The sequence below is a fragment of the Sciurus carolinensis genome, chromosome 1 (assembly GCF_902686445.1).
Source record: "Sciurus carolinensis chromosome 1, mSciCar1.2, whole genome shotgun sequence".
Taxonomy (NCBI): domain Eukaryota; kingdom Metazoa; phylum Chordata; class Mammalia; order Rodentia; family Sciuridae; genus Sciurus; species Sciurus carolinensis.
Genome location: NC_062213.1, coordinates 201975906 through 202000487, shown reverse-complemented (window position 1 = coordinate 202000487; position 24582 = coordinate 201975906). Strand labels below are relative to the sequence as shown.

General features: G+C 40.1%; 1 protein-coding gene across 10 annotated transcripts in view; it reads left to right on the top strand.

Moving 5' to 3' along the window:
• Kif1b (kinesin family member 1B) overlaps window positions 1–24582 on the top strand; it is a 148996-nt gene that overhangs the window by 114386 nt on the left and 10028 nt on the right. For all 10 annotated transcript variants that reach the window (XM_047541980.1, XM_047541955.1, XM_047541924.1 and 7 more), the window contains 12 exons: window positions 227–317; window positions 2110–2228; window positions 4205–4260; window positions 6708–6816; window positions 7613–7679; window positions 8569–8653; window positions 10599–10704; window positions 18878–18992; window positions 19704–19837; window positions 20496–20557; window positions 22793–22938; window positions 23090–23329. In XM_047541980.1, coding sequence (XP_047397936.1) covers window positions 227–317; window positions 2110–2228; window positions 4205–4260; window positions 6708–6816; window positions 7613–7679; window positions 8569–8653; window positions 10599–10704; window positions 18878–18992; window positions 19704–19837; window positions 20496–20557; window positions 22793–22938; window positions 23090–23329 — 1330 coding nt within the window. The remainder of the gene's footprint in view (window positions 1–226; window positions 318–2109; window positions 2229–4204; window positions 4261–6707; window positions 6817–7612; window positions 7680–8568; window positions 8654–10598; window positions 10705–18877; window positions 18993–19703; window positions 19838–20495; window positions 20558–22792; window positions 22939–23089; window positions 23330–24582) is intronic.

The following is a 24582-nucleotide window of genomic DNA, read 5'->3' as shown; positions in this document are numbered from 1 at the left end:
GGGATCAAATCCAAAGGCTTGCACATGCTGGGCAAGTGTTACACCGCTAAGTTCCATCCCCAGAACAGAAATGTTCTTGATAAGGGAATAAATGTAAATAATTTTGCTCACTTAAACAATCTTCTTAACTAGGATGGTTCTTACCTTCAGATCCAACTTGAGCTTTTACAACAGAGATCCTAATAGAACTGCTTAATACAATATTTGCCTGTCTTATCTTTTTAAGCTTCTTGCATCGTCATGATGAGGCATTCTCCACCGAACCCCTCAAAAACAATGGCAGAGGAAGTCCCCTGGGCTTTTATCATGTGCAGAACGTGAGTGATCTGGACATTTTTGCCAAGCATTTCCTTGGTTTGGGGTACCTTAGCTTTACTGGCAGAGGAAGGATACCAGTGCTCAGCTGATAATTGGAAGCACTGCTGCTGGATATGCTAGCTGTGCACTTAGCGGAGAGAATGGACAATAGAGGGAGTGGCCAAAGTGGTGAAGCAGTCCTCAGGGAGGGAGCTGCCAGCCTCTTGTCTGCATTACAATGGGTTCAGTGAATGGTGTGAGAGCTGGTCTACCAATGAGATCTATCAGTTTGAATGCCCAGTTCTTTTAAGTTTCTGTCCTAGAAAAAAAAAAAGCATGTTTAATATCAGTTTAATTAAAGTTAATGCATTGTCCTTAAAACCCATGTGTATTTATATTGTTTGGTTGCAAATAATGCAGAAGAAATTAAATTCCTTCTGTAGTTGAATTAAGATTCCATCTGTTTCCTTTGTAGCTGATGTTATGATTAACCCACTAGGACCTCTTACGCCCTTCTTCACAGATGGAATAAGAGGTCACAAATTCACGTTAAACCTGGGCAACTTAGCTAGCAAGACTGTGTCTGAAAATAAAAAAGGGCTAGGGATGTAGCTCAGTGGTAGAGCACCCCTGAGTTCAATTCCAGAACCACACACACACAAAAGAGAATGTGACTCTAGCCTCCAGGATCTTCACTACAACAGGATACTGCCTTATCTTCTCTTGCTAACCACATCCACTCTATAAAGGAAGCGAGGAAAAGACAACTCCAGGGATGGAACAAGTGAACACCAAATACACTTGAGTGTGTGTGTGCATGCACGCATGTGTGCATGTGCGTGGTGCTGGGGATTAAACCCAAGAGCGCTCTACCACTGAGTTACACCTGCAGCCCTTTTTAATTTTTATTTGGAGACAAAAGTCTCACTAAGTAGCCTAGGCTGGCCTGGAACCTTATATCGTCCTGCATCAGCCTCCTGAGTTGCTGGAATTATAGACATGTGCTGCCACACCTGGCTCAAAATACATGGTTTTCTTTTTATGTTTGTACATAAGAAAACACATTTATCTGATAAATATTGATTGACTGCTATGCATAGGATTGTGCCTGATGCAATTGGGGAATGCAGATGAGTTAGATGCCCCCCAAGGAACCTAAAATTAGGAGAGGCTAGGTAAAATGCAGTAGTACAGCATGAAGAGATGTGAGAAAAGCCATTTGTTAAATGCGTTGTGAGTGGAGAAAGAAAATGTTTCTTCTGTATGCAAAGACATGTTCACTTTGTTGGGGGAGCACAATTGAATGGAGGAAAGAGGTGTGGGGAGCTTTATGAAGGATGTATTATAAATAAGAAAAGTTATGTCAAATTTGCCTTGCTCATAGTCTGCAGTCAGTATGTGTTTTTCTTATCGTTGTTACTGTTTGAATGGGGCCTTGACATATAGGAATGACTCAGACACATGGAGATATGGGAAGGGCCTTCCTGGCGCGGCTGCAGCCTGGGCCAGTCCTCAGGCACAACAGAGGAGAAAGCAGGTAGAAGGAGTCCTAGGTGAGTTGAGCTGAAACATAAGTGTGTGAAGAACATCAGGGACGTGAGTTGGGGAGACGTTGTGGATAGTCTTGAGCATCTGGAGCTTAGTAAAGTTACCTTAGAATGAAAAGCAGAGGGAGCCCCTGACTTTTGGTGGAGGTGGCCTGCAGAGTACATGCTGGAAGCCTAATAGTACTAAAGTCCCAACTGAAGCATGAATGTGTATTTTCTTATTATAAATCTTGCCCTAATCTTGTATGACTTTATTCCTTATTAGATTGCAGTGGAGGTCACGGAATCATTTGTGGACTACATCAAAACCAAGCCGATTGTATTTGAAGTTTTTGGGCATTATCAGCAGCATCCACTTCATCTGCAAGGACAGGAACTTAACAGGTCTGGCAGATGAGCTAAGACTTTGGTTGTTAGTTTGTTTTTTTTTTTTTTAATAATAATTTATTATCTTTAAATTCTATGGTTTGACATGATTGACCATGGTTTGTCCACTCCATGTGATGTCAGCTGGAGCCATAGTCAGGACTCAACTGGGCTAGAATTTCCCAGACAGTTCAGTCAGATGTCTGGGACTGTGACTGAGATAGTGGGAGGTGAGACAGTAGGAGGGCTGGGCTCAAGCTGGGATGTTGGGAAAGCTGGGCTTCTTTCTTTCCATGAGGTCTCTGCCCACAGTCTTTTCATATGGCCCCTCTACCAACAGCCCAACTCTTTTTTTTTTTCGGTGTTGGTGATTAAACCCAGGGTCTCATGTGTGCTAAGCAAACTCTCTACCATTGAGTCACATCTCCAGTTCCCACCCTCTTTTTTTTTGGGTGGTGCTAAGGATTGAACCTAGAACCTTTTTCATGCTAGGCAAGCACTCTACCAACTGAGCTATATCCCAGCTATATCCTCTCCCACCTTCTTATATGGCAGTTCAGAGCTTGCATTCCACAAGGAAGGAATGAGAATCTGCCAGTCCTCCCAAAGGGGAGGTTGTAAACCTGAAAATGCATCACTTCCACCGCTGTTGACACAGAGACTTCTCGATGCTTGTTTCATAGGGATACCTTTGGAACTGTATCCCTTATTAATCTGCTTGTTGTTACTATTTTGATGCTTAGTTTCTTCAGTTGCAGGAAAGGAAGAAATCTTTTGAGGGATGAAGATGAGTAAATAACAGTTTTATGTATTACCCTATGTTTCCTTTTTAGAAATTTCGCTACCTTTTTCTAGCTACCTAATCACTAATTTTAGAGCAAATTGAATGTTGCCCAGATGACTTTGAATGCCATACTTTTGTAGGAAGATACTTTGAATAGTGTTTTTGTCAGCTTTTGTGTCACTGTGATCAAATTCTCTGACAAGAACAACTTAAGAGGATGAAAATTTTATTTGGGCTTACTGTTTCAGAGGTATCAGTCCATAGATGACCAACCCCATAACTCTGGGCCCAAGATGAGGCAGCACATCATGCCAGAAGGGCCCAGCAAAGACAAGCTGCTAAGCCCATGACACAGGATCAGGAAGCAAAGAAACAGGAGCAGGGAGGGGATACAGAGAAGATGAACCTTGCATAGCACACCCCTACCTCCTCCAGTCATGCCCTACCTGCCAACAGTTACCACTTAGTTGGTCCCTTCAAACTAGGATGGACTGATGAGATTACAGTTCTCATAATCCAATCATCTTACCCCTGAATATTCCTTTATTAACAATAACTTTCAGGGGATACCTCATATCCAAACCATAACAAATACGGTAGAAAGTTGAGGTCTTAGCATTATAACTTGGGAATTGTATATAATTGTTCTAACAACCCTCAAGTTCTTGAAGCAGAAACTCTTAAGTGGAGTCAAGATTGATAAGAAGCCAGGTACAGTGGCACATGCCTGTAATCCCAGCGGCTCGGGAGGCTGAGATAGGAGGATCGCAAGTTCAAAGCCAGCCTCAGTAACTTAGCAAGGCCCTAAGCAAATTCTTGAGACCCTGTCTCTAAATAGAAAGTATAAAAACGGTGGAGATGTGACTCAGTGGTTCAGCACCCCTGGGTTCAATCCCAGGTACCAAAACAAAACAAGAAAGATTGATGAGAAGAGCAACTGGAGGGGCTTTTTGATGGTAGTCGTGGCAGTGTTAACAGATGAATTTTCTTATTTCATATTTTATTTATGAACTATGATTTTGAAGGGGGGGTGCTTTTCAAAAAATGCATTTTTAGTCTGTTTCACTATGCGGGATTATATGTGGTATATGATGATATGCCAGAGTTGAAAATGCCGAAAATTCACTTTCTTAAAGGGAATTTAAACATGCCATTAAAATGAGCATCTGATTCTTTGGTCCTGAAGCAGTTTGTTTTCCTCTCTTTACAGTCCACCCCAGCCCTCTCGACGGTTCTTCCCTCCACCTATGCCACTCTCCAGGCCAGGTGAGCACGTGTGTTTGCCTGAACAAATCCATATTCTGAATGATTTCAGACACCAATCACACTCCTCCTTTTCTGTGCATCCTTATATATGTTCCTGCTTCTCTTGTCTGCATCTACCAGGAGCTAGAATTCTTGGCTCCTGATTTAAGAGTAAGCTGGGTATGTTAATATCAACTCCTCGGAGGTTGAGGCAGAAGGATGGCAGGTTTGAGGCCACCTCAACAACTTCTCAAGACTGTCTCAAAATTAAAAAGGCTGGGGATATAGCTCAATGGTGGAGTGCCCCAGGGTTCAGTCTGTAGTACTGGGGATTTAAAATAAAAAAAAAAAGTAAAAAGCGAGAGATCTCTGTGCAGATTTTGATAATCTCTCTCTTCCTAAATATCTCTGCTTTATATGTAACTTCCTTAAACTGCCAGTGACTGGAAATTTCTATGCATATTAAAATTATTCTGCAAGTTCATTTATCTTGTGGTTTCTTGTTTTATTTTTATTTTTGTGAGTACTGGGGATTGAACTCAGGGGCACTCGACCACTGAGCCACATCCACAGCCTTATTTTGTATTTTATTTAGAGATAGTTTCTCACTGAGTTGTTCAGTGCCTTGCTTTTGCTGAGGCTGGCTTTGAACTCACGATGATCCTCCTGTCTCAGCCTCCCAAGCTGCTGGGATTATAAGTGTGCACCACTATGCCTGGCTTTATTATAGTTTTGATTGATGCATAATAATTGTATTTACTTAGAATTCTTTCCAACTATTTTGAAATATGTAATACATTATTAACTACAATCACCCTACTGTGCCATACAACACCAAAACTTGTTCCTCCTCATTTATATTGTTTTGATTTTTCTTTATTTTTGTCCTTTTTCCTCATTGCCCACTTGTCAAATTCCCATCCCACCCTGTTCTCATTCTCTACCCTCTGTACTCCTCATCTTCATCGGCCTTCAGACCATGAGAGAAAGATTGAGCTGGTTCGGTTTCTCATGTCTGGCTATGTGAATGTGCATGTGCTGGACACGTTTTCTGAGCACGCCAGTGTGCTTGCCTCCTCTGCTGTTGCCACCTTCCAGAATGAGGCTGACCCAGTGCCGCCTTTTCTCTTTCTGCCAGTTCCCAGCTGCCAGAGCGAGAGGGTACCCAAACGAGATGGTTAGTAGCTAAATTAGCTCTGTCGTAGATGTAGAACCACCTCAAGGGCTTGTCCTGAAGCCTGGCTCACCATGTATGAAAACATTCGTGTTTCCTTTTGCTCCTTGAACTGAAGGTAGAGTTCAGCATATTGTCAAGGTCACACCACATTTCTTTCAGAGAGCTTTTAGGAAGCACCTTTGCTGCCTGTGCTGCTTTCATATCACCCTCGGGGTGAGGTGCTCCTGAAACTTCTTTGTTTGAATTCTTTGCAGTAGTAGTTTTAATTTGGAAGATTTTTACTAATAGTTGATTTTGTTTTGTTCCGTTGTATTTCCAGTCCTAGGGATGGAACTCAGGACCTTGCACATGCTAAGCAAGTGCTCTACCACCCCTAGCTCTCTGTTTGCTTTTTTGAATACTTGGTGGTTGTTCTTTCTGACCTTCAGATGACTGCCAGAACCGTAATCCTATTTCCCTGACCAGCATCACCAGTGCATGTGAAATTCATCTGGGGTGAATACTCCTGGGAGGATGCACATATGATCCATAAAGCCCTTCATGTGTGTCATGGTAGTGGGCCTTTATGATACCTTTTCATGGTAGCAGACTAAATATTATGATGTGCTTTTTATACATTGAGGAGACAGAGGGTAAGCAACTTAGAGTTACATAGCATTAGTATCATTTGGAACATGGAATTTAAATCTGAAGAAAACATGTAACAGGTCATTTAGAGATTCCTGTATTTGCAAATTAGACCACTGGTTTTCGGATTTGTCTGTGTGTTGGAATTCTAAGAAGGAAGTCCAGAGACTGATTTTGATTATTGGGGACATGGCCTGGGTTTTGCCATCCTTAAGATCCCAGGTGACTGGTGGTTGCAGGAAGATCTGGGAGCCCTGGGTTGAAGGCTAGACCTTCACTTCACCGCTCCAGCTTCCATGAGCCTCGGGATGTGTGAGTTTCTCCCCACATACTTTCCAAGCACTATCCCTCCTATGCCATTCTAAGGTGATACCATGCCACAAAATAAGATTGTAGAATGTGAGGGTTTTGTGAACACGTTTATTTTGCACAAAACCTGCTTTCTAACCTTTAGGGACAGTCTTTTGAGAAGGAATAAGATTCTCTCCATTTTCCTTGTTCTCTTAATTAGAGGTACTAACACCATTAATATTGGGTCTATTTCATTGAAATCTGTCTTCTGACCTGCTGTCTTTACTGAGTGTGTCCTTGAAGAACAATATTAGAGAAGCTTGTGCTTTTGCTTTTGGACCAGATTTTGACATTATCTAATTTTTTTTTAAAGTTCCAGCCACCAAATTAAATACCATGAGCAAAACCAGCCTTGGCCAGAGCATGAGCAAGTATGACCTTCTAGTTTGGTTTGAGATCAGTGAACTGGAACCTACAGGAGAGTAAGTCCAACTTTCTAAATTTTAAAACAGAGCAAAGTGTTTCAAAATTAGGAAATGTAATTTTTGACTCTCCCATTTGAAGAGACATCCCATATGCAGTTGTTAGGAGTGATGTTGCTTTGAAGAATATGATTATCAGGAGACAGATCATTAATGCACTACGAGGAAGACAGTTACAGTGATGATTTCTACCAATTAGTTGCTTTCTGGATCTGAAAAAAAGATCTAGAATCTGAAATTATCTCTTTATTGCTATTGCATTTATACATTATTTACTGAACTCTTATGCAAGGAACAGAGGTGAGACCAAAAGACGTTGCCGTCCTTTGAGTCTAGAAAAGATGATGAGACACCATGGCTATGTGGAAAGGGTTATAAATGCCAATGGTTTTGTGGTTAAATGCCAGCCCGGTGAGAGATATGGGATCAGAGTTTTGAAAAACAAAGATCACTGGGGCTACAGTGCTTAAATAAAGACTTGCTTTTATATATATTTTAGAATAGCTCTTTCAAAAAAGAGTTTTATTTCGTTCAATTATTATTTTACTGTTTCTTCTCAGATCGTGGGTTATATATACCCTTTGTTTTTGTATATATTTTAGAATAGCCTTTTCAAAAAAGACTTTTATTTTATTCAATTACTATCATTTGTGCAGCTCCCTTGTGATTTTATATACTTCTCATGCTGTTTGGAAGCTCTGTGCCTTCACAGCCAGAATGTCATAAGTTGGGGTAAGGGAAGGCCTTCTAGATGAGACAGCACTGACTTCTGTCTTTTGCATTTCTATTTGTATAGGTATATCCCAGCTGTGGTTGACCATACCGCAGGCTTGCCCTGCCAGGGGACATTTTTGCTTCACCAGGTACTAAGACGGGCAAACACTTAGGAGGGAACCAAAGAGTTTAGAACAAGAAACAGAACTCTCTCTCTCTGCTCTCTCTCTGTCTTCCTTCCTTTCTGTTCTTTTTTCCATGTTAGTGCTTTGTAATAATATAATGCTATTCATTGTTTCATATTCATACAGGCACAATATAAATTTGGTCAGTATCATTTCCCGGTACTTCGACTTTCCTTCCCCTCAGAACTCTTTCTTCTTCTCAGCTTTTCATCTCCATTTCAGGGATGGGGGCTGAGAGGAAACTCTCTTTTTTTCTAGTTGCTGGGTATTGAACCCAGGGCTCACATATTGTTTTCCTTTATGTGCATGTGTGTGTTTTTAAAGCCTTTCCCTCAGGCCTTGGTTCATATCTACCCTTGATTTTATATATATTTTAGAATAGCTATTTCAAAAAAGGATTTAATTTACTCTCATTTGTGCAGCTCCTTGTGATTTCATATACTTACCATGATGTTTAGAAGCTTTGTACTTTCAGAGCCAAAATCTTTTAATGGGGGGTGTAGAGGATGAACGTTGTGATAGACTTAAAAATCTGATTTTGCAGTTTACATCCCCCTTGGGTAAATCAAAAGTGAATTCAGTCAGTGCTCAAAACTGCTTGGGTATGGAGCTGGAGTCCCACACTCTGAGACATACAATCATGGCATCTCTCTTAAAACCATATCAGAATTTTAATATTGCTAAGTCCCTGGCCCACTCCCCTTCATTTAGAATAATAGCATGGACAGATTTCCCCCTCCTTCTTCATCTCTCTCCTTCCTGCCCATCCCTACACCATACAATTCAGAAAACAACAAATAAGAAGAAATAATGGATTGCCCCAGCTAACTCACAATCCTGTTCTGGTACTCAGGGTATCCAGCGAAGAATCACAGTGACCATTATCCACGAGAAGGGGAGTGAGCTCCACTGGAAAGATGTTCGTGAACTGGTGGTAGGTAAGTATTTTTCATTGGCTAAGAAGAGAACCTGACTTTTTAGACATGACATTGTTCTCTGTTTGGGATACTGGGAATATACAGTGTTCTCTATACTGGAGAACACAGACCATGGGGAAGATAGAGGCCTTGAGTTTGAAACTCTTCAGGCCTGGAAATGTAGTTCAGTGGCAGATCCCTTGGCTAGCGTGCATCAGGCCCTAGGTTTAATCCCAGTTACCCACCCCCTGCCACACATGTACGTACACAAAAGTGAAACACTGGTTTCTCGGTTCCCATTGTTAGTGACACGTCATCCAAATGACATGTTTTACAAATGACATCCATTGTTTTACTTAATAACTATGGCTATCGTTCTGGGCTAGAAGTGGTGAGAGTCCGTACAGAAAATCTGTGCTCATTATGAGCTTCCAGTTAGTTGGAGACAGCAGATACATGTACAGAAGAACTTGGTGAATAACTACCAAAATAACTACAAGGGAAAGAGACCTGTGCTGAGAGTTAACAGTGAAAATGATCCAGGAGGACTGGGTTAACTTTGTGGGAAAGACTCGGAATGGATTCAGGAGAATTTATTTTTGAACGTAAACATTTTGAGTAAAAGATGCAGGAATATGCTTAACATGCAAATGGCTAGAGACCCATGGCCAAAGTGAAGAAACCAGGCTTGTGTTCTACAGATAGGAGCTTTAGAATGGTAGCAAGGCAGAGGCTTGGAACCTTGGTTGCCATGGACCTCTTGGGCAGTGGTGAAGCCTTAGAAAACAAATTACTTAGGTCTACAAAGGAAATTAATGCTATTGGAATCCGTTTGGTAAAATTAATTAAACAGATTTGCAATATGAGCTATTCTTCATTGAGGCATTAAATAACAAGCTCTAACAGTGAGTCTGATTACCATAATTCCAGTGGTAATGAATGAAAAAGATATTTTACATCAGTGTGCTGTGGAAACATCTGTAGTTTGTACAGGGGACAGAGCCAATAAGTACTGCTAATTCATGTGTGGTTTATTGCCCTCCATCATTTGAGGAATTGCCAAATTTTAGTTAATTGTTTTTGAAAATATAGATCTATTTTTTTCCCCATAGAAGCTGATGGACTTCTTAAGTTCTATCCATGGATCTCTTGTGTCCCCATGAACCAGATTAAGAACCCTTGGAAGGGAATTATACACTCTTGTCTGGGGCAGTGGTTTTTAAGCATTTTCAAAATTATTTTTATATGGAATATTAACATATAAAACAGAAGAGATGTTTTTAGATCCGAAAGGAAGGGGGAGGATACAGAGGCAGTAGTCCCTGAGGCTTCTTTGAGGAACTCTACAGTTTATTCTATTTGACAAACTATTGTATAGTGTTTATCAGGTACTAAGTGCTTTTCTGAGTCCTTTAAAAATGTTAGTTTATTTCATTTTAGTAATAGTCACATAAGGGAGACATTGTTACTGTCATGAACTGAGGCTCAGAGTCAGGACAGGTGTTAAGCCCAGAGACTCACAGCCAGTGAGAGTAGCGGCCACCATTTGAATCCAACTGTCCAGCTCTCATGACTGTGCTCCTCTTCTGTGCAGAGCTGTGTCCCTTGTTTTATAGATTTAAAACAAGTTGTGTTGTTTTCAGCAAGAAAATGGGAGAATAAAGTAGGCTAAAGAATGGATTGGAAAGGAGGAAACGTGAACAGCAGGGAGCCCAGATGAATGGCTGTTGCAGGTTCCAGATTGAAGGGAAAGATGGCCTTTTCCAGCAGGGCAGTGATACTGGAATGACTGTGATAAGTTCTTCGAACAAAGAATAAGGTTTCAACGGCTGACTGTGCAAAACAAAGGGGAGACAGGCTGTGGAGAAGCCTTGCAGGATCCTATGCTTAACCAGTTACACAGAGATTGGAAAGTTTCTTTTTGGCCTAATGAGTTTATGTCTGGTTTTTTTATTATTTCTCTTAGGCCGGATTAGGAATAAACCTGAGGTGGATGAAGCTGCAGTTGATGCCATCCTCTCCCTAAATATCATCTCTGCTAAGTACCTGAAGTCTTCCCACAATTCCAGCAGGTAGGGCATCCGAAGAAGTACATGCTGATGAAGAAACTAATTTCCTTCTCACTTCAAAATCCTCTATTTCTTCCTTTGGCTACCCAGCTCTCAAAAAAGAAAGAAAGAGAAATGATTGGAGATATGTGTGTGTGATCATTTACCTTTAGAGAATGGATGTTCTACCCCATGTGGAGTTTGAGTAGATATAACCCAGTGATAAAGAAAACCAGACCAAAAAACTCAGCACGCTACCCAGGGCTTTAAAAGTGCCAGTCAATTATTGCTAAAACTAAATATTTTCTGGTGAAATGGTTGCTGTGGAGAAAGATTTCTTACTCCTGAGTAGCATGGAAATTTGTCCTCCAAGGAGTAATAAAGCCTTTTGCTTCCAGTCTTTGCTACTGCTAGTATAGACTTAGTTGTTCTCAGTATTTCCTTCCTATTTTAATTTCTGCATAAAGTTGATAAATTGATGCAAACTCTTATGCATCACCAAGAGTGACTGCTATAAATAGTGGATTTTATTTTGTTTTAAACTTTAAACTAGTTTCTCTTAAAATTCCCTTTTATATTCAAGTGATGACAAACAATGCATTGAAGTGCATATCCATTTTGCTTCCCCCATGGTAGACTGGAGGTAGATCTGGTGGTTCCTCCTCCTACTTTGCCCTGGAAAGGAGTTAGGAGTGAGGCTGACTCAGAGACTCCATCTCTTTCTGTTGTAAAGGCTGGGAGCAGTTATATGTTTTAATGTGAACTGAGAATATCTTTTTTTTTTTTTTGCGGTGCTGGGGATTGAACCCAGGGCCTTGTGCTTGCAAGGCAAGCACTCTACCAACTGAGCTATCTCCCCAGCCCTGAGAATATCTTTTTAAAAAATATATATTAGTTGTAGATGGACACGTGTCTTTAATTATTTTCTGTGTTGCTGAGGATCAAACCCAGTACCTCACACGTGCTAAGGCGAGTGCGTTACCTCTGAGCCCCAGCCCCAGCCCCTGAGAACGCCTTCTCATTACAGGGCTTCTCTGTATTTCTGTCTACTTCTGAAAAATTTGTTCACATCTATTTGGAAAGAGGAAAGGAAGAATGAGAAGTTTTATATAGAAAGAGGAAAAAGGAATAAACTTCTGCTTGTTTTTTGGGGTGTAAGAGTAGCTAGGAGGGACTGGAAGGAGAGGAAGAGAGTGTGTAAGCAGGTGTGTATCTGGGGAGTGGATGGAGAGGAAGAGGGGGTACATTGACCCTCCCTGGACAGAACTGTGGACAATCCCATTTCCCTAAAGTCTAAAGGCAGTAGTAACTCCACATAGCTTTGTCTCTCCTGCTGGACATCTATAGTCAGTATTCTGCTGACTTTCACTACTATATTTTCTTGAAGTTATGAAAATTTTATCTTAAATGTTCTTAGGATACTTAACAGAGTACACAGGGAAAAATGGTGTTCAGTTTAAATGCTGTTTGTGCAGAGTTTGCCTGCATTAGAGTAGCTTGAAAGATTCTTTATATTTTGCCTTGGTTACTGGGGATTGAACCTAGAGGCACTCCATCACAGAACTATATCCTCCCCCTTGTTTTTAAAATTTTATTTTTTAAATTGTGAGACAAAGTTTTGCTAAGTTGCCAAGGCTGGCCTCAAACTTGGCAGTCCTGCCTCAGCCTCCCAAGTAGCTGGATTAGGCGTGTGCCACCACCCTTGGCTTGAAAGGTTCTTTGACTCATGCCCAGCAGCAGGTCAGGCTGTAGGAAGTTAATTTGGCTTCTTTAGAAGTAGCTTATCTTATATAATAGAACCTTAAAATTAGTTAATAAAAAAGTTGACTAAAGTCAAGAATGATGAAAAGGTAGACACCTTAAACATTTTGCTGTAGTTTAAGCTCTATATGTTGTGTACATTCTCTTATCAAGCTTTTCCTGCAGAGCCAAGGCCTTTTCTTTAATGACAGTCTTATTTATTGGAATCATCTATGATTTTCAGTTTTGTGGAGTAAGAATTAGAAAGCCTATAAAGAAAATCTAAGGGCTGGGGATATAGCACAGTTGATAGAGTGCCTGCCTCGCCTTGCATGCACAAGGCCCTGGGTTCAATCCCCAACACCACCAAAAAGAAAAAAAAAAAAAGGAAAAGAAAGAAAGAAAATCTAAATCCAAAATCCTTTAAAATTTTTATAATTTAATCTCAATTTTTTATCATTTAAACGTTTTGTGATTTTTACCCTTTCTTTCACATTTATCTTACTCCAACTTCATTTAACAGCTATTTTTGAACAACTCAAATTTATTGAATTTTATGCCAGCTGTGGTGGTGCGTGCCTGTGAATCCTGCAGCTCAGGAGGCTGAGGCAGGAGGATTGCAAGTTCAAAGCCAACCTCAGCAAAAGCAAGGTGCTAAGCAACTCAGTGAGACTCTGTCTCTAAATAAAATACAAAATTGGGCTGGGAATATGGCTCAGTGGTCAAGTGCCCCTGAATTTACTCCCCAGTACCCCCCCAAAACAATTTTTTGAAAACATTTAATTCAGTTTTCATAGGAACAAGAATTCTTTTTTTTTTTTTTTTTAATTTTTTAGTTGTCAATGAACCTTTATTTTATTTATTTATTTATTTATTTATTTATTTATTTATTTATTTATTTATATGTGGTGCCGAAAATTGAACCCAGTGCGTCACATACCGGGCAAGTGCTCTACAACTGAGCCACAACCCCAGCGCCAAGAATTCTTTTTGTCTTCATATTTTATTAATTTGCTTAATGTTTCATTAGATAATAATAAGCACAACTGGCATAAACAGGTTTTGGGCCAAAAATGTACTACTGACAGTGGGTAAGTTTAAAGTGTGCAATCTTCATTCAGTCATTATATTTTAAGAAAAGGAAGAGTAAAGCCTAACATGGTGAGTCGCTAATGAAAGACAACTTTTGTTCTAATTGTCTAAGGCCTAATGTTCTAAGTGAAACTTACAGAACTCCAATCTGGGTATATTAGGTACGTATCTTAGAGGTCTTTTCACACACACACACACACACACACACACACACACTTATTTGTTATTTTTAATATATTGCTAGTGGAATATAATTGATGGGGACTACCCTGTCTTTCAGTCCTACAGTATGTTGACTTAGTTTTTCCTTAGCTCTAGAGCAACTTCCTACCATTCCCAATTATTAAATCCCCCCAGAAAAGGTAATTAATTGAAGTGGTTTCCACATTCCTTTCTATTCCCAGCATTTTCCTTAATTGAATGTCTCGGGAGAGGGACCCAAGTCATTGTAAACACTGCATCAAATTGTGTCCCAATATGTTTGTTAATTGTTCACTTGAATTCACTTTGCTTATTAGCAAATTGTCTTTCACATGTTTTCTGTTGCTGTTGCTGCTGCTTCTTTTTCTTTTCTTTTTTCCTCCCTCTGTTGCTACACTAACAAAAGCCCTTTCTATGTTTTTGCAGGCTCTTTCTTGATAAGGATATTCCTAGGTATTTTCTGTTTGTTTTTTTGCACATAAAGATTCCAGTTTATCAAAATGCTTTATGTCTTATGTTGCTTTGATTGCTATTTTAATTTAGTGGTTTGTTCCCCATGTAAACCTAAGCTGTGCCTAGGATAGAGCAAGACCTTATTCTTTGTGTTCTGGGTTTTTCTGATGTGAGTACATTTTCACATTTAACTTCACAAATGATTTTTAGAGTTCTAAATTATTTCTCATTCCTTTCACTAAGCTTGTCCATTTTATTCTTGTGCCCCTTCAAGCTTTTCTTTTCTACTTTGCAAAGTGGAATGCCCATCTCCCCTTACTTTATATGGAATATCATTTTTTTTTTAAAAATCAACTTAATTTATTTTATTTTTTAAATACTTTGTTATTTATTTATTTATTTTTATGTGATACTGAGGATCAAACCCAGTGCCTCACACATGTGAGGCAAGCACTCTTACCACTGAGCTACAACCCTAGCCCATTCTGTTCTTTGTCCCTCCTCCCTCTCTCTCTCTCTCTTTCTCTCTCTCTCTCTCTCTCAAAAGCTTGAAGGGTTTATTGCTCTGCCAAAACCTTGCAAAACCCCTCATATTCTTCTTTGTTTTGTCTTTCATGATAGTAGAGACCACTTTGGCTATTTGGGTAGCTGAGTCGGTGTGAAGAAATGTTATGTATATTTGTGAACATTTTTCTTTCTTCTGTCAGGGGTCCTTGTCTTACCTGATTTTTTCTTTTGAAATAGAAGAAAATCTGGGTTAGTGAAGAAAGTTTTTCCATCTCTTCCTTTATTTGATTTATGGAAGGAAACTAAAAGAAACAGTACATGACATAACCTGAATGTTATTTGGCTGACATTATCAATATGAGTTTATATCTTATTTATTTATTTTGGTGGCACTGTGGATCAGACTCAGGTCTGGAACTTCATTGCTGCTATATTGCCAGATCCAAGTCTTTTTGTTTTTCTTGTTTTTGTTTTTGTTTTTTTTTTTTTTGCAGTACTGGGGATTAAACCCAGGGCCTTGAATGTGGTAGGCAAGTGCTCTACCACTGAGCTAAATACCTAGCTCAAATATCTTAACTGGACTCCATCTAGTTCATTTTTCAGAGTCTCCTAGTGAACTCAAGATGATTGATCAGGGACTGGGCTTAGAGTGCTTGCAGCACCCGTGTGGCCCTGGATTTACTCCCAAACACCCATTTAAAAAAAAAAAAATGTCTATCAGTTGTGACCATAAAAAGTTGGTTTTTAAATTGTTCACAATTAATAATGCAAGTGAATGTATACTTTTAATAGTCTCCTTAAAACCTCTTTCTACTTTGGTCCTACATTGGTCAGAACATCTTTAGGAATCTATTTGGAATCTGGCAATATAGCAGCAATGAAGTTTCACCACCTCCTGAACCATATAGAAAAAGTGTGCACTGGGACTCAGCCGTTTCTAACCCCAGGTTCTCATGCCAACTTCTTTTTTTGGTACCAGGAATTGAACTTGGGGCACTTAACCATGAAACCAATCCCCAGTTCTTTTTAATATTTTATTTAGAGACAGAGTCTCTCTAAGTTGCTTTAGGGCCTTACTAAGTTGCTGAGGCTGGCTTTGAACTTGGAATCCTCCTGCCTTGGCCTCCCAAGTTACTGGGATTATAGGCATGCCCCACCATGCCTGGCTCATGCCAGTTTCTTTTAATTGACATTGCTTACCAATCTCAAGAGTCTTTCTTACAACCACATCTCAAGAATTGCCACCTTTGACTGTCCTCCTCGCTTTCATGCTCTCTCCTCCTGACTTTCACTCTCTCTTGTGTACGCGTGCTCTCTCGCTCTCTTTCTCTCATTTTCTCTCTCTCATCCTGCAGGGAGACACTCTGCCTGTCTGCTTCTTAAAATCTCTTGTGTGAAAACAAAACAAAACAAAACAAAAAAAGAATTGCCACCTTGGAGCCTGGCACAGTGGCCCGCGCCTGTAATTCCAGCGACTCCTGAGGCTAAGGCAGGAGGATCAAGAGTTCAAAGTCAACTCAGCAACTTAGCGAGGCACTAAGCAACTCAGTGAGACTCTGTCTCTAAATAAAATACAAAAAAGGACTGGGGATGTGGTTCAGTGGTTGAGTGCCCCTGAGATTCAATCCCTGGTACCAAAAAAAAAAAAAAAAAAAAAAAAAGACTTGCCATCTTTGGTGGGTATTCCAACAGAATATGTTGTAGCAACTCCAAAAGAAAACACCCAGATTTTTTTCCAGTATAGGAATATTTTAGTGAAGTCAAAATTTCCTTTATGTTAGCCAGGTTTCTGCCAGTGTTTGCACTTTAGGTTACAAGAAAACACAAATGTGAAGATTCTTTCCTATACAAGTTCAAAACATTGCCTCAGTTGAAAGAGCCATATTTAGGAATGGCCTGAGGAAGTGCTCATTTAGAACTCAGAACTTAATAAATGAATCACTAAGTATAGGCAGCAGTGATACAAATTTCTCATCAGAGGGGCCTTATTTTTTTTTTCTTTTGTCTTTAATATAAGTATGGCTGTCCCCATACCATATGACAGGTAGGCCTTAGTCTAGGTACCTTGAAAAAAAAACAACACAATAAAAGAACAGCTACTAAGGTGATAGAGTTTTTAGGTAGCTTCTGCTGTAATAGTGAATGTTAGAATTAGTCTTAAACCAAATTACAACAAAATTTTTTTTATCTAAGCAGGACTCTGTGGATGCCTTCTAGGCCCAGAAGCCATGGAAAGTCTTCTGTTGTCTATCATTTCAGTTGCTGTTTAAGTCACTTGGTGACTTTGTCTTGTTACTTGCTTCTATGTATAGTTCTTAGTGTCTTTGTAGAAAATTTTTCTGACCCAAGCTTGCTGCTTCAAAAGCTAGCCATTTGAGAATTACTCCTACAAGATTTAAAGTAAGAAGCAACTACAAAGGGACACGACCACACCTCACACACAAGGCACTTGGAAGATTCAAGGAACTAACTCTTAGAAATGTGTCATTTCCTCACTTCATTCCAGAGGATGAAGCATTGAGATATGTTTAGAGAGGACTTGCCTGCTAATTATCACAGGAGACCTAGAAAAGGCAGAACCTGTGAAGTCACCATTTGGGTTGGACTAAGAAGGAACCTAGTAGCAGGGTGCAGACCCTCTTCCTAGGTGAATCAGGTGCACTGTGGAGAGCAAGTGGTGGTGGAGTAGACAAATCTTCTTCTCTGACACATGTCATGATCACAAGGAGGGAAGGATGAGGGAGAACCTGGAGTTGATCTGTAAAACTGCCATCAGACCCAGCAGTTTCAGATGAGACTTGCTAAACTGAAAGAGCAAATGTCAACTTGTATGTAGTGTTTTAACAGTAGGGAAAAATGATATTAGAACAATTAAAAAATTTTTTTGTGTGTGGGTATCTTCCAAGTTTAGCTTCTGATTCTTTCTTAAGTATAAGATTTGCTGGGCATGGTGACACATACCTATAATCCCAGCATCCTAGGAGGTTAAGGCAGGAAAATACACACTCAAGGCCAGCCTCAGCACCTAAGCAAGTCCCAACAACTTAGCAACACCCTGTCTCAAAATAAAAAATAAAAAGGACTGAACTTGTGTCTAAGTGGGTAAGCGCCCCCGGATTAAATCTCTAATACCAAAAAAAATGAACCTTTTAAAAAGTAATGAATGGTAACAGCTGATTCTTATGTTTTAAAAAAAAAGATCTTTTTTGTGTGTGTGTGAGGGAGTGGTACCAGGGATTGAACTCAGGAGCACTCAATCACTGAGCCACATCCCCAGTCCTATTTTATATTTTATTTGGAAACAAGGTCTCACTGAGTTGCTTAGTGCCTCACTTTTGCTGAGGCTGGCTTTGAACTCACAATCCTCCTGCCTCAGCCTCATGAGCTGCTGAGATTACAGGTGTGCACCACTGTGTCCAGATTTTTTAAAAAATGATCTTTTACTGAAATATCAACTCTTTTATTTATAAAAAGACTCTCCATACTTAAAATTCTTTCACCTGTTCCTACCAGCAAGCCTCCCAGATGTATGTATGTTTGTTTGTTTATTTGTTTGTTTGTTTTTTGGTACCAGAGATTGAACCCAGGGGCACTTAACCACTGAGCACCTCTCCAGCCATATTTTTTTTTAAATGTTTTATTTAGAGACTATTTCTCATTACGTTGCTTAGGACCTCACTAATTGCTGAGATTGGCTTTGAACTCACGATCCTCCTGCCTCAGCCTCCTGAGCTGTTGCTAGGATTACAGGCATACACCACCGTATCTGGCTCCCAGATGTATTATGTTTCTGAGGCTCAGCAGAACTGAACTACGGAGATTAGCTCTGGTGATATGAAGACTGAAGCTTACAAATTTCTGGATATTTTATTCCTGCTCTCATCATTGAGTGACAGGGAGCTTACTTAGTTTTTCTAAGATTCTAGACATACTCATTTTTCCTTCTCATCTTAATCTCTTTAGTTGCTCACACAATTGTTATGTTCATAGACAGAAGCTTGTCCCAAAAGAAAAACAGTGTGAGCACTGCTAAGTGTCCCTTCATGATGGGTAGGGCAAGAGAATAGGGATGTACTTTTTCCTCCTAGGAGACAGTGGGTAATAAATGGTGTAGGATTCCTTAGGATCACTGACAGAATTGGTACCTGGACTAAGGTATCAGCAGCTGCTTTTGGCTGATGCCCTCATGTGTTTCTGACCTCAGGACCTTCTACCGTTTTGAGGCAGTATGGGACAGCTCCCTACATAACTCCCTTCTTCTGAACCGGGTGACACCCTACGGAGAAAAGATCTACATGACTTTGTCAGCCTACCTAGAGGTGAGGAGACTCAGAACTTCACGGATTGTGAGTAGCCAGTCCAGGACATTGGGCAAGTTAAGGAGGAATCAGGGAAGATTGACTTACTTCATCCTCCTTTCTTTCTTCAACTTAATTATACTTTGCTGACTATTATATTAGCTTGTGTTCCTGTGCTTTATTTAGTCAAAAGACTCCAACTTTTATGATGACTTAAGCTTTAGTAACCCAGTCACCGTTCTTTTAAAGAATGTATGACTTTAAGAAAGTAGTACGGGCTGGGGAGATAGCTCAGCTGGTAGAGTGCTTGCCTTGCAAGCACAAGGCCCTGAGTTCGATCCCCAGTACCGCAAAAAAAAAAAAAAAGAAAGAAAGAAAGAAAGTAGTACCTCTTGTTTTCATGGTTGTCGCGGAGCTTAGGAGTGGTTTAACAGTTCAGACCCTGGAAACACCTTGTGTTCAAATCCCTGTGTTTTGAAAAATCTCTATGCCTCAATTTCTTTGAACAATGGTAATAACAGCATTTAATCTCAGAGGAAAATAAATGTGTCTATTATGAATACCACCTGACCTTCCACATATTATATGTTCAGTTTCTGTTGAAACAACTGGTGGATCTGAAACCTTTCTATCCCCACCTCTGGCGCCAGCTTTCCAAATATGCTGCTGCACAGCCTCTGGTCACAGGTACTCTGCTGTACTTAAACAGCACCTGCTCTTGTCTGCTTCCAGTTGGATCATTGCATCCAGCCAGCTGTTGTCACCAAGGATGTATGCATGGTCTTCTATTCCCGAGATGCCAAAATCTCGCCTCCACGCTCTCTGCGCAACCTTTTTGGCAGTGGCTACTCAAAGTCACCAGACTCGTAAGTTTTTGAGATGAGTTTACCTTGCAGTTCCTTCGACCAGTGCAACAGAATCAGCAGTCTTTAGTCGTCCCCAGCTTGCTGTTTTGTGGTTAGTTTGCAAATTATAAACCATCTGAGTAACTGAGCTGGAGTGCAGTGACGTGCATCTGGCATTTAATAAAATGTTGCTGGATGAACAAGCTAATGAAGAAAGGAGGAATATTACATCGTGAACACTTCCCATACAGCTTTGTAGGTACCAAAGGGCACTATTAGTATTTCTAACAGATTAAATTAGGATTTTTTTTTTCTTTTTAATATTATGCATATTTAAGGTATGCCTCTTCCCACTCAGAATCCCCAGAATACGTTGCTTATCATTTTATTCCAGTCAGACCTTTTCCCTTTCATCTATTCTCTTTTATGGTAACAAAATGCAAATTTTTAGTTTTCATATCATGCTTTAATGTAGATGTCAAATGATTGAGATGAAAACAGGTTCCTCCGAGGAAAAAATACACTACTCTTTAGTTCAAAATAGGAAAAGAACAGTGACTGATAAGAAAAAGCTGTAGTTATATTTGAGATGGGTTACAGTCCCTACAGATGAATTTAAGTAGATGGAATTGAGATTAACCTATAAGAAATGAAGCAGTTTTACTTTATTTTCAAATAGCAATCGAGTCACTGGGATTTATGAACTCAGCTTATGCAAAATGGCAGACACAGGCAGTCCAGGTAAGCTCCCATGGATTGTGGAGGTGATAATTATCTTGATATGTTGCAAGTGTATTACAGAAATTCGCAGGGCATGGTAGTGCACACCTGTAATCCCAGGGGCTTCGGATGCTGAGGCAGGAGAATCTTGAGTTCAAAGCCAGTCTCAGAAACTTAGCAAGGCCCTAAGGAACTCAGTGAGACTCTGAAACAATTTTTTTTTTTTTTTTGAGCCATCTATGTAGATAGATTAAAAAATTTTTAGAAACCATGTATGTTTTACAAACCAGCTTTAGTGATGGTGGTAAGAGTTACCTTTTTTCAGAATTGCAACATTGTTTGGTTTATGATATGTAAAATAGTTTCAAAAATTATATCAAAATGTTAACTAGGCCATGAAATATAAAACTTTTGAGTGAATTAGAATGAATTTGGCTTGGAAAATCATAACCCCTTTCCCCACCACTTTAGCCCAAAGATGACTTAGCATTATAACATTAATGAGCAGCAGCAGCAACTTCACCTTGGAAATTGTCAGAAATCCACGTTCTGGGCTAGGGTTGTACTCAGTGGTAGTATGCTTGCCTAGTATGTGCAAGACCCTGGATACAAAAGAAAAAAATTCAAATTCTTAAGAATCTAACCCTGACCTAGAACATGAGAAACTAGAGGGGAGGGTGCCCATATTCTCCCTTCCGTATCTAACTCACTCCCAAGATAACAGTATTAAGCTGTAATCACCTCTTAAAAAGGTGTCACCTCTTAATACTGTCACAAAGGCAATTAAATTTCAACATGAGTTTTGTGGGAGTTTTTTGGTACTGGAATTTAACCCAGGGCCCTTTGTCATTGAGCTATATCCTCAGTCTTTTTTTTTTTTTTTTGAGACAGTGTCTTGTTAAGTAGCTTAGGGCCTGCCAAATTGCTGAGGCTGGCCTCTAACTTGCAGTTCTCCTGTCCCAGCCTCCTGAGTTGCTGAGATTAAAGGCATGCACCACCAAACCTGGCTCAACATGAGTTTTGAAAGAGTCGTTCAAACCATAAGCACAGGGGTGTTTTTTTATTGTTTGTGGTGCTGGGGATTGAAACCAGGGCTTCACTCATGCTAGGCAGTCACTCTACTACTGAGCTACACCCCAGCCCTTGCACAGATTTTTAAAAAATATTTGACTAATGTGGATTTGAGTTATTTTATTATATTTTTTGTGGTGCTAGAGATCAAACGCAGGACCTGCCTTGCCCATGCTAATCAAATGCTCTACCACTGAGCTATACTCCTATCTTAGCGGTGTGAGTCATTTTAGAGAATATACATGAAAAAGAAGTCAGGGCCCTCAGAAAAGATTTAGATAAAGAAGACTTTGGCTGTGACTCTAAGTCCCAGTCACAGTTAATATTAGTATCCAGATAATTCCTTGAAGAATTTTTTAAAATAATATAAGTTCATATATTTCCTTTATAAAATTTAATGTATCATTTATGAAAAATAAATGGGAAACCAGGCATGGTGATGCACACCTATAATTCCAGGTACTCAGGAGTCTGAGGCAGGAGGATTGCAAATTCAAGGCTAGCCTGTCTCAAAATAAAAAATAAAATGGACTGGGGGTGTAACTTAGTGATAGAGTACTTGTATGCATGGGGCCCTGGGTTCAATCTCCAGTATTGAAATAAATAGATAGAGAGAATAGAGATAGGGAGGGAGAGAGAGAGATAGGAAATAATGGGGACTAATACCATCTGTCATCTACCATTGAGCTACTAAATGTGTGTGTGCAGTCCCTTCCCACTTTTTTCATATGGGTATATTTTTATGCATTTGGAATCATAGTGTACAGACTATTTAATATCTCTGTCTTTTCACTTAATAACTTAAGCATTTTTTCAAGTTGCATTTCAGTCTTCATAATTATCAAAGAATATAAAACTCAGTTAAAAAAAGTTCAGAAGGGATGAGGGTGTAGCTTAGTGGTAGAATGCTTGACTGGCATGCCTAACACCACAAAAAAAAAAAAAAAATTTTTTTTTTCAGAGAGTTTCTTTGAGAGAAAGGTATAAATTTTTATAAATAAACAAAATTTTATAGATCTTGAAATCACTGTTAGTTTGCTGTGATAATGATTAGTAATTCACATGTGTGAGGCCCTGGATAGGATTTACAGCACTACCCAATAAAAAGAATTAACAACTCATTTTAACCTAAAGTTGGAATTGAATTTTTCTCTGGGAAGAAAAAAAATGTTTGCTCTGTCTTAGGCATGCAGAGGAGGAGGAGAAAAGTCCTGGATACCTCAGTGGCATACGTGCGGGGAGAAGAGAACCTAGCAGGTTGGCGGCCACGTGGAGACAGCCTCATACTGGAGCATCAGTGGGAGCTGGAGAAGCTAGAGCTGCTACATGAGGTACCTGCTGCAGAATGCCCCCGTCCCAGCCTTAACTTCTGCCTTCTCCATGTGCTCATTCAGTTTTCTGTGATGATGTACCATAATATTTTGCTTATTAAGACCCTAATGAGCCTTGTGTTTGCTGAGGCAATAGCGTTGATCTTCTTAGGTGGAGAAAACCCGCCACTTCCTCCTGCTGCGTGAGAGACTTGGTGACAGCATCCCCAAATCCATGAGCGACTCATTGTCCCCCAGCCTCAGCAGTGGGACCCTCAGCACTTCCACCAGCATCTCATCTCAGATCTCAACCACCACCTTTGAAAGTGCCATCACACCGAGCGAGAGCAGTGGCTACGACTCAGCAGACATCGAAAGCCTGGTGGATCGAGAGAAAGAGCTGGCTACCAAGGTGAGAGCTCCTTCCCGGGCTGAGCGTCCCTACCTCTAGGCTCTGAACTTATCTCGCAGTTTGTTCATTTTCGCCACTTTCTTTGCAATACACTGATTCAAGGCCTGTGCTTACACTGTGAATGCAGAAGTAAATAAGACTCAATTCCTGCTTTATGCTTAGGATTACAACAGAGGCATGTTTCTCTTAGGGGGAGGCTTATAAGGACTTAGAGGAAGGGGAACCAGCTGCCTCTTCTATGATCAGGAAGGGAGATCATATTCAAGAGGCACGGGAGATAGACCAGGGCACTGTGTGGGGCACAAAAGTTTCAAGTGGATCCTAGGAGTCGTGTGGGCATTCTTTCCCCCAATGCTGGGAATCAAACCCAGAGTCTCATGCATGCTAAACATGTATATCCCTGAGCTACATCCTTAGTCCCACATGGAAATATTTTAAACATTATTTTTTGAGAAAGATTTCTCTGGCAGCAATAAAGAGAATGGATTCGTAGTGAAGAGAATCACTGAGGAAAGGAGACTCCTTTCATACAGTAATCCAGTAAGAAATGATGAAATCGGTTTTTGTGGGGGCTCAGTGCTGAGGATCTAACCAGAGCCTGTGCATGCTGGGCAAGCACTCTGACACTCAGCAACATCCCCAGACCCATCTTGAAATGTTTCTTTTGGCCAGGATCAGGGGTTACTGGGAGTTGAACCCACAGGTACTTTACCACTGAACCATATCCCCAACCCTTTTTATTTATTTTTTGTTTTGAGCAGTCTCAATTGCTGCGGTTGGCCTCAAGCTTGGGATTTTCCTGCCTCAGCCTCCCGAATTGGTGGGATTACAGGCATGAGCCATTGTGCCTGACAGTTGAAGCCTTTTTAGTGAGGATGAAGAGGAAGGGGAATCTGATGAGAAAATGGTGGGAAAAAAGAGGGTTATTGAGGATGACTCCCAGGTGTATAGTTGCTAGGCAACTAACTGAAAAGAAAATATGAAGTGAGAGGGCTTTTGTATTTGTTTTCATAACCTAATAGTTTCCTAGTTTGTTTAGGAAAACTTGTCCATCCAGAAGTCTCCATGTATTGAGAATTAAAGGGTACTATTACATTCTTTTTTTAAAAAACAATACCTTTATTTTGTTTTATTTTAGCTTTATGTTGTGCTGGGGATCAAACCCAGTGCTGCATGCGTGCTAGGCAAGCACTACCACTGAGCTACAACTCAGCCCTACTGTTACATTCTTAAGCATTTCCATACTATGGTGT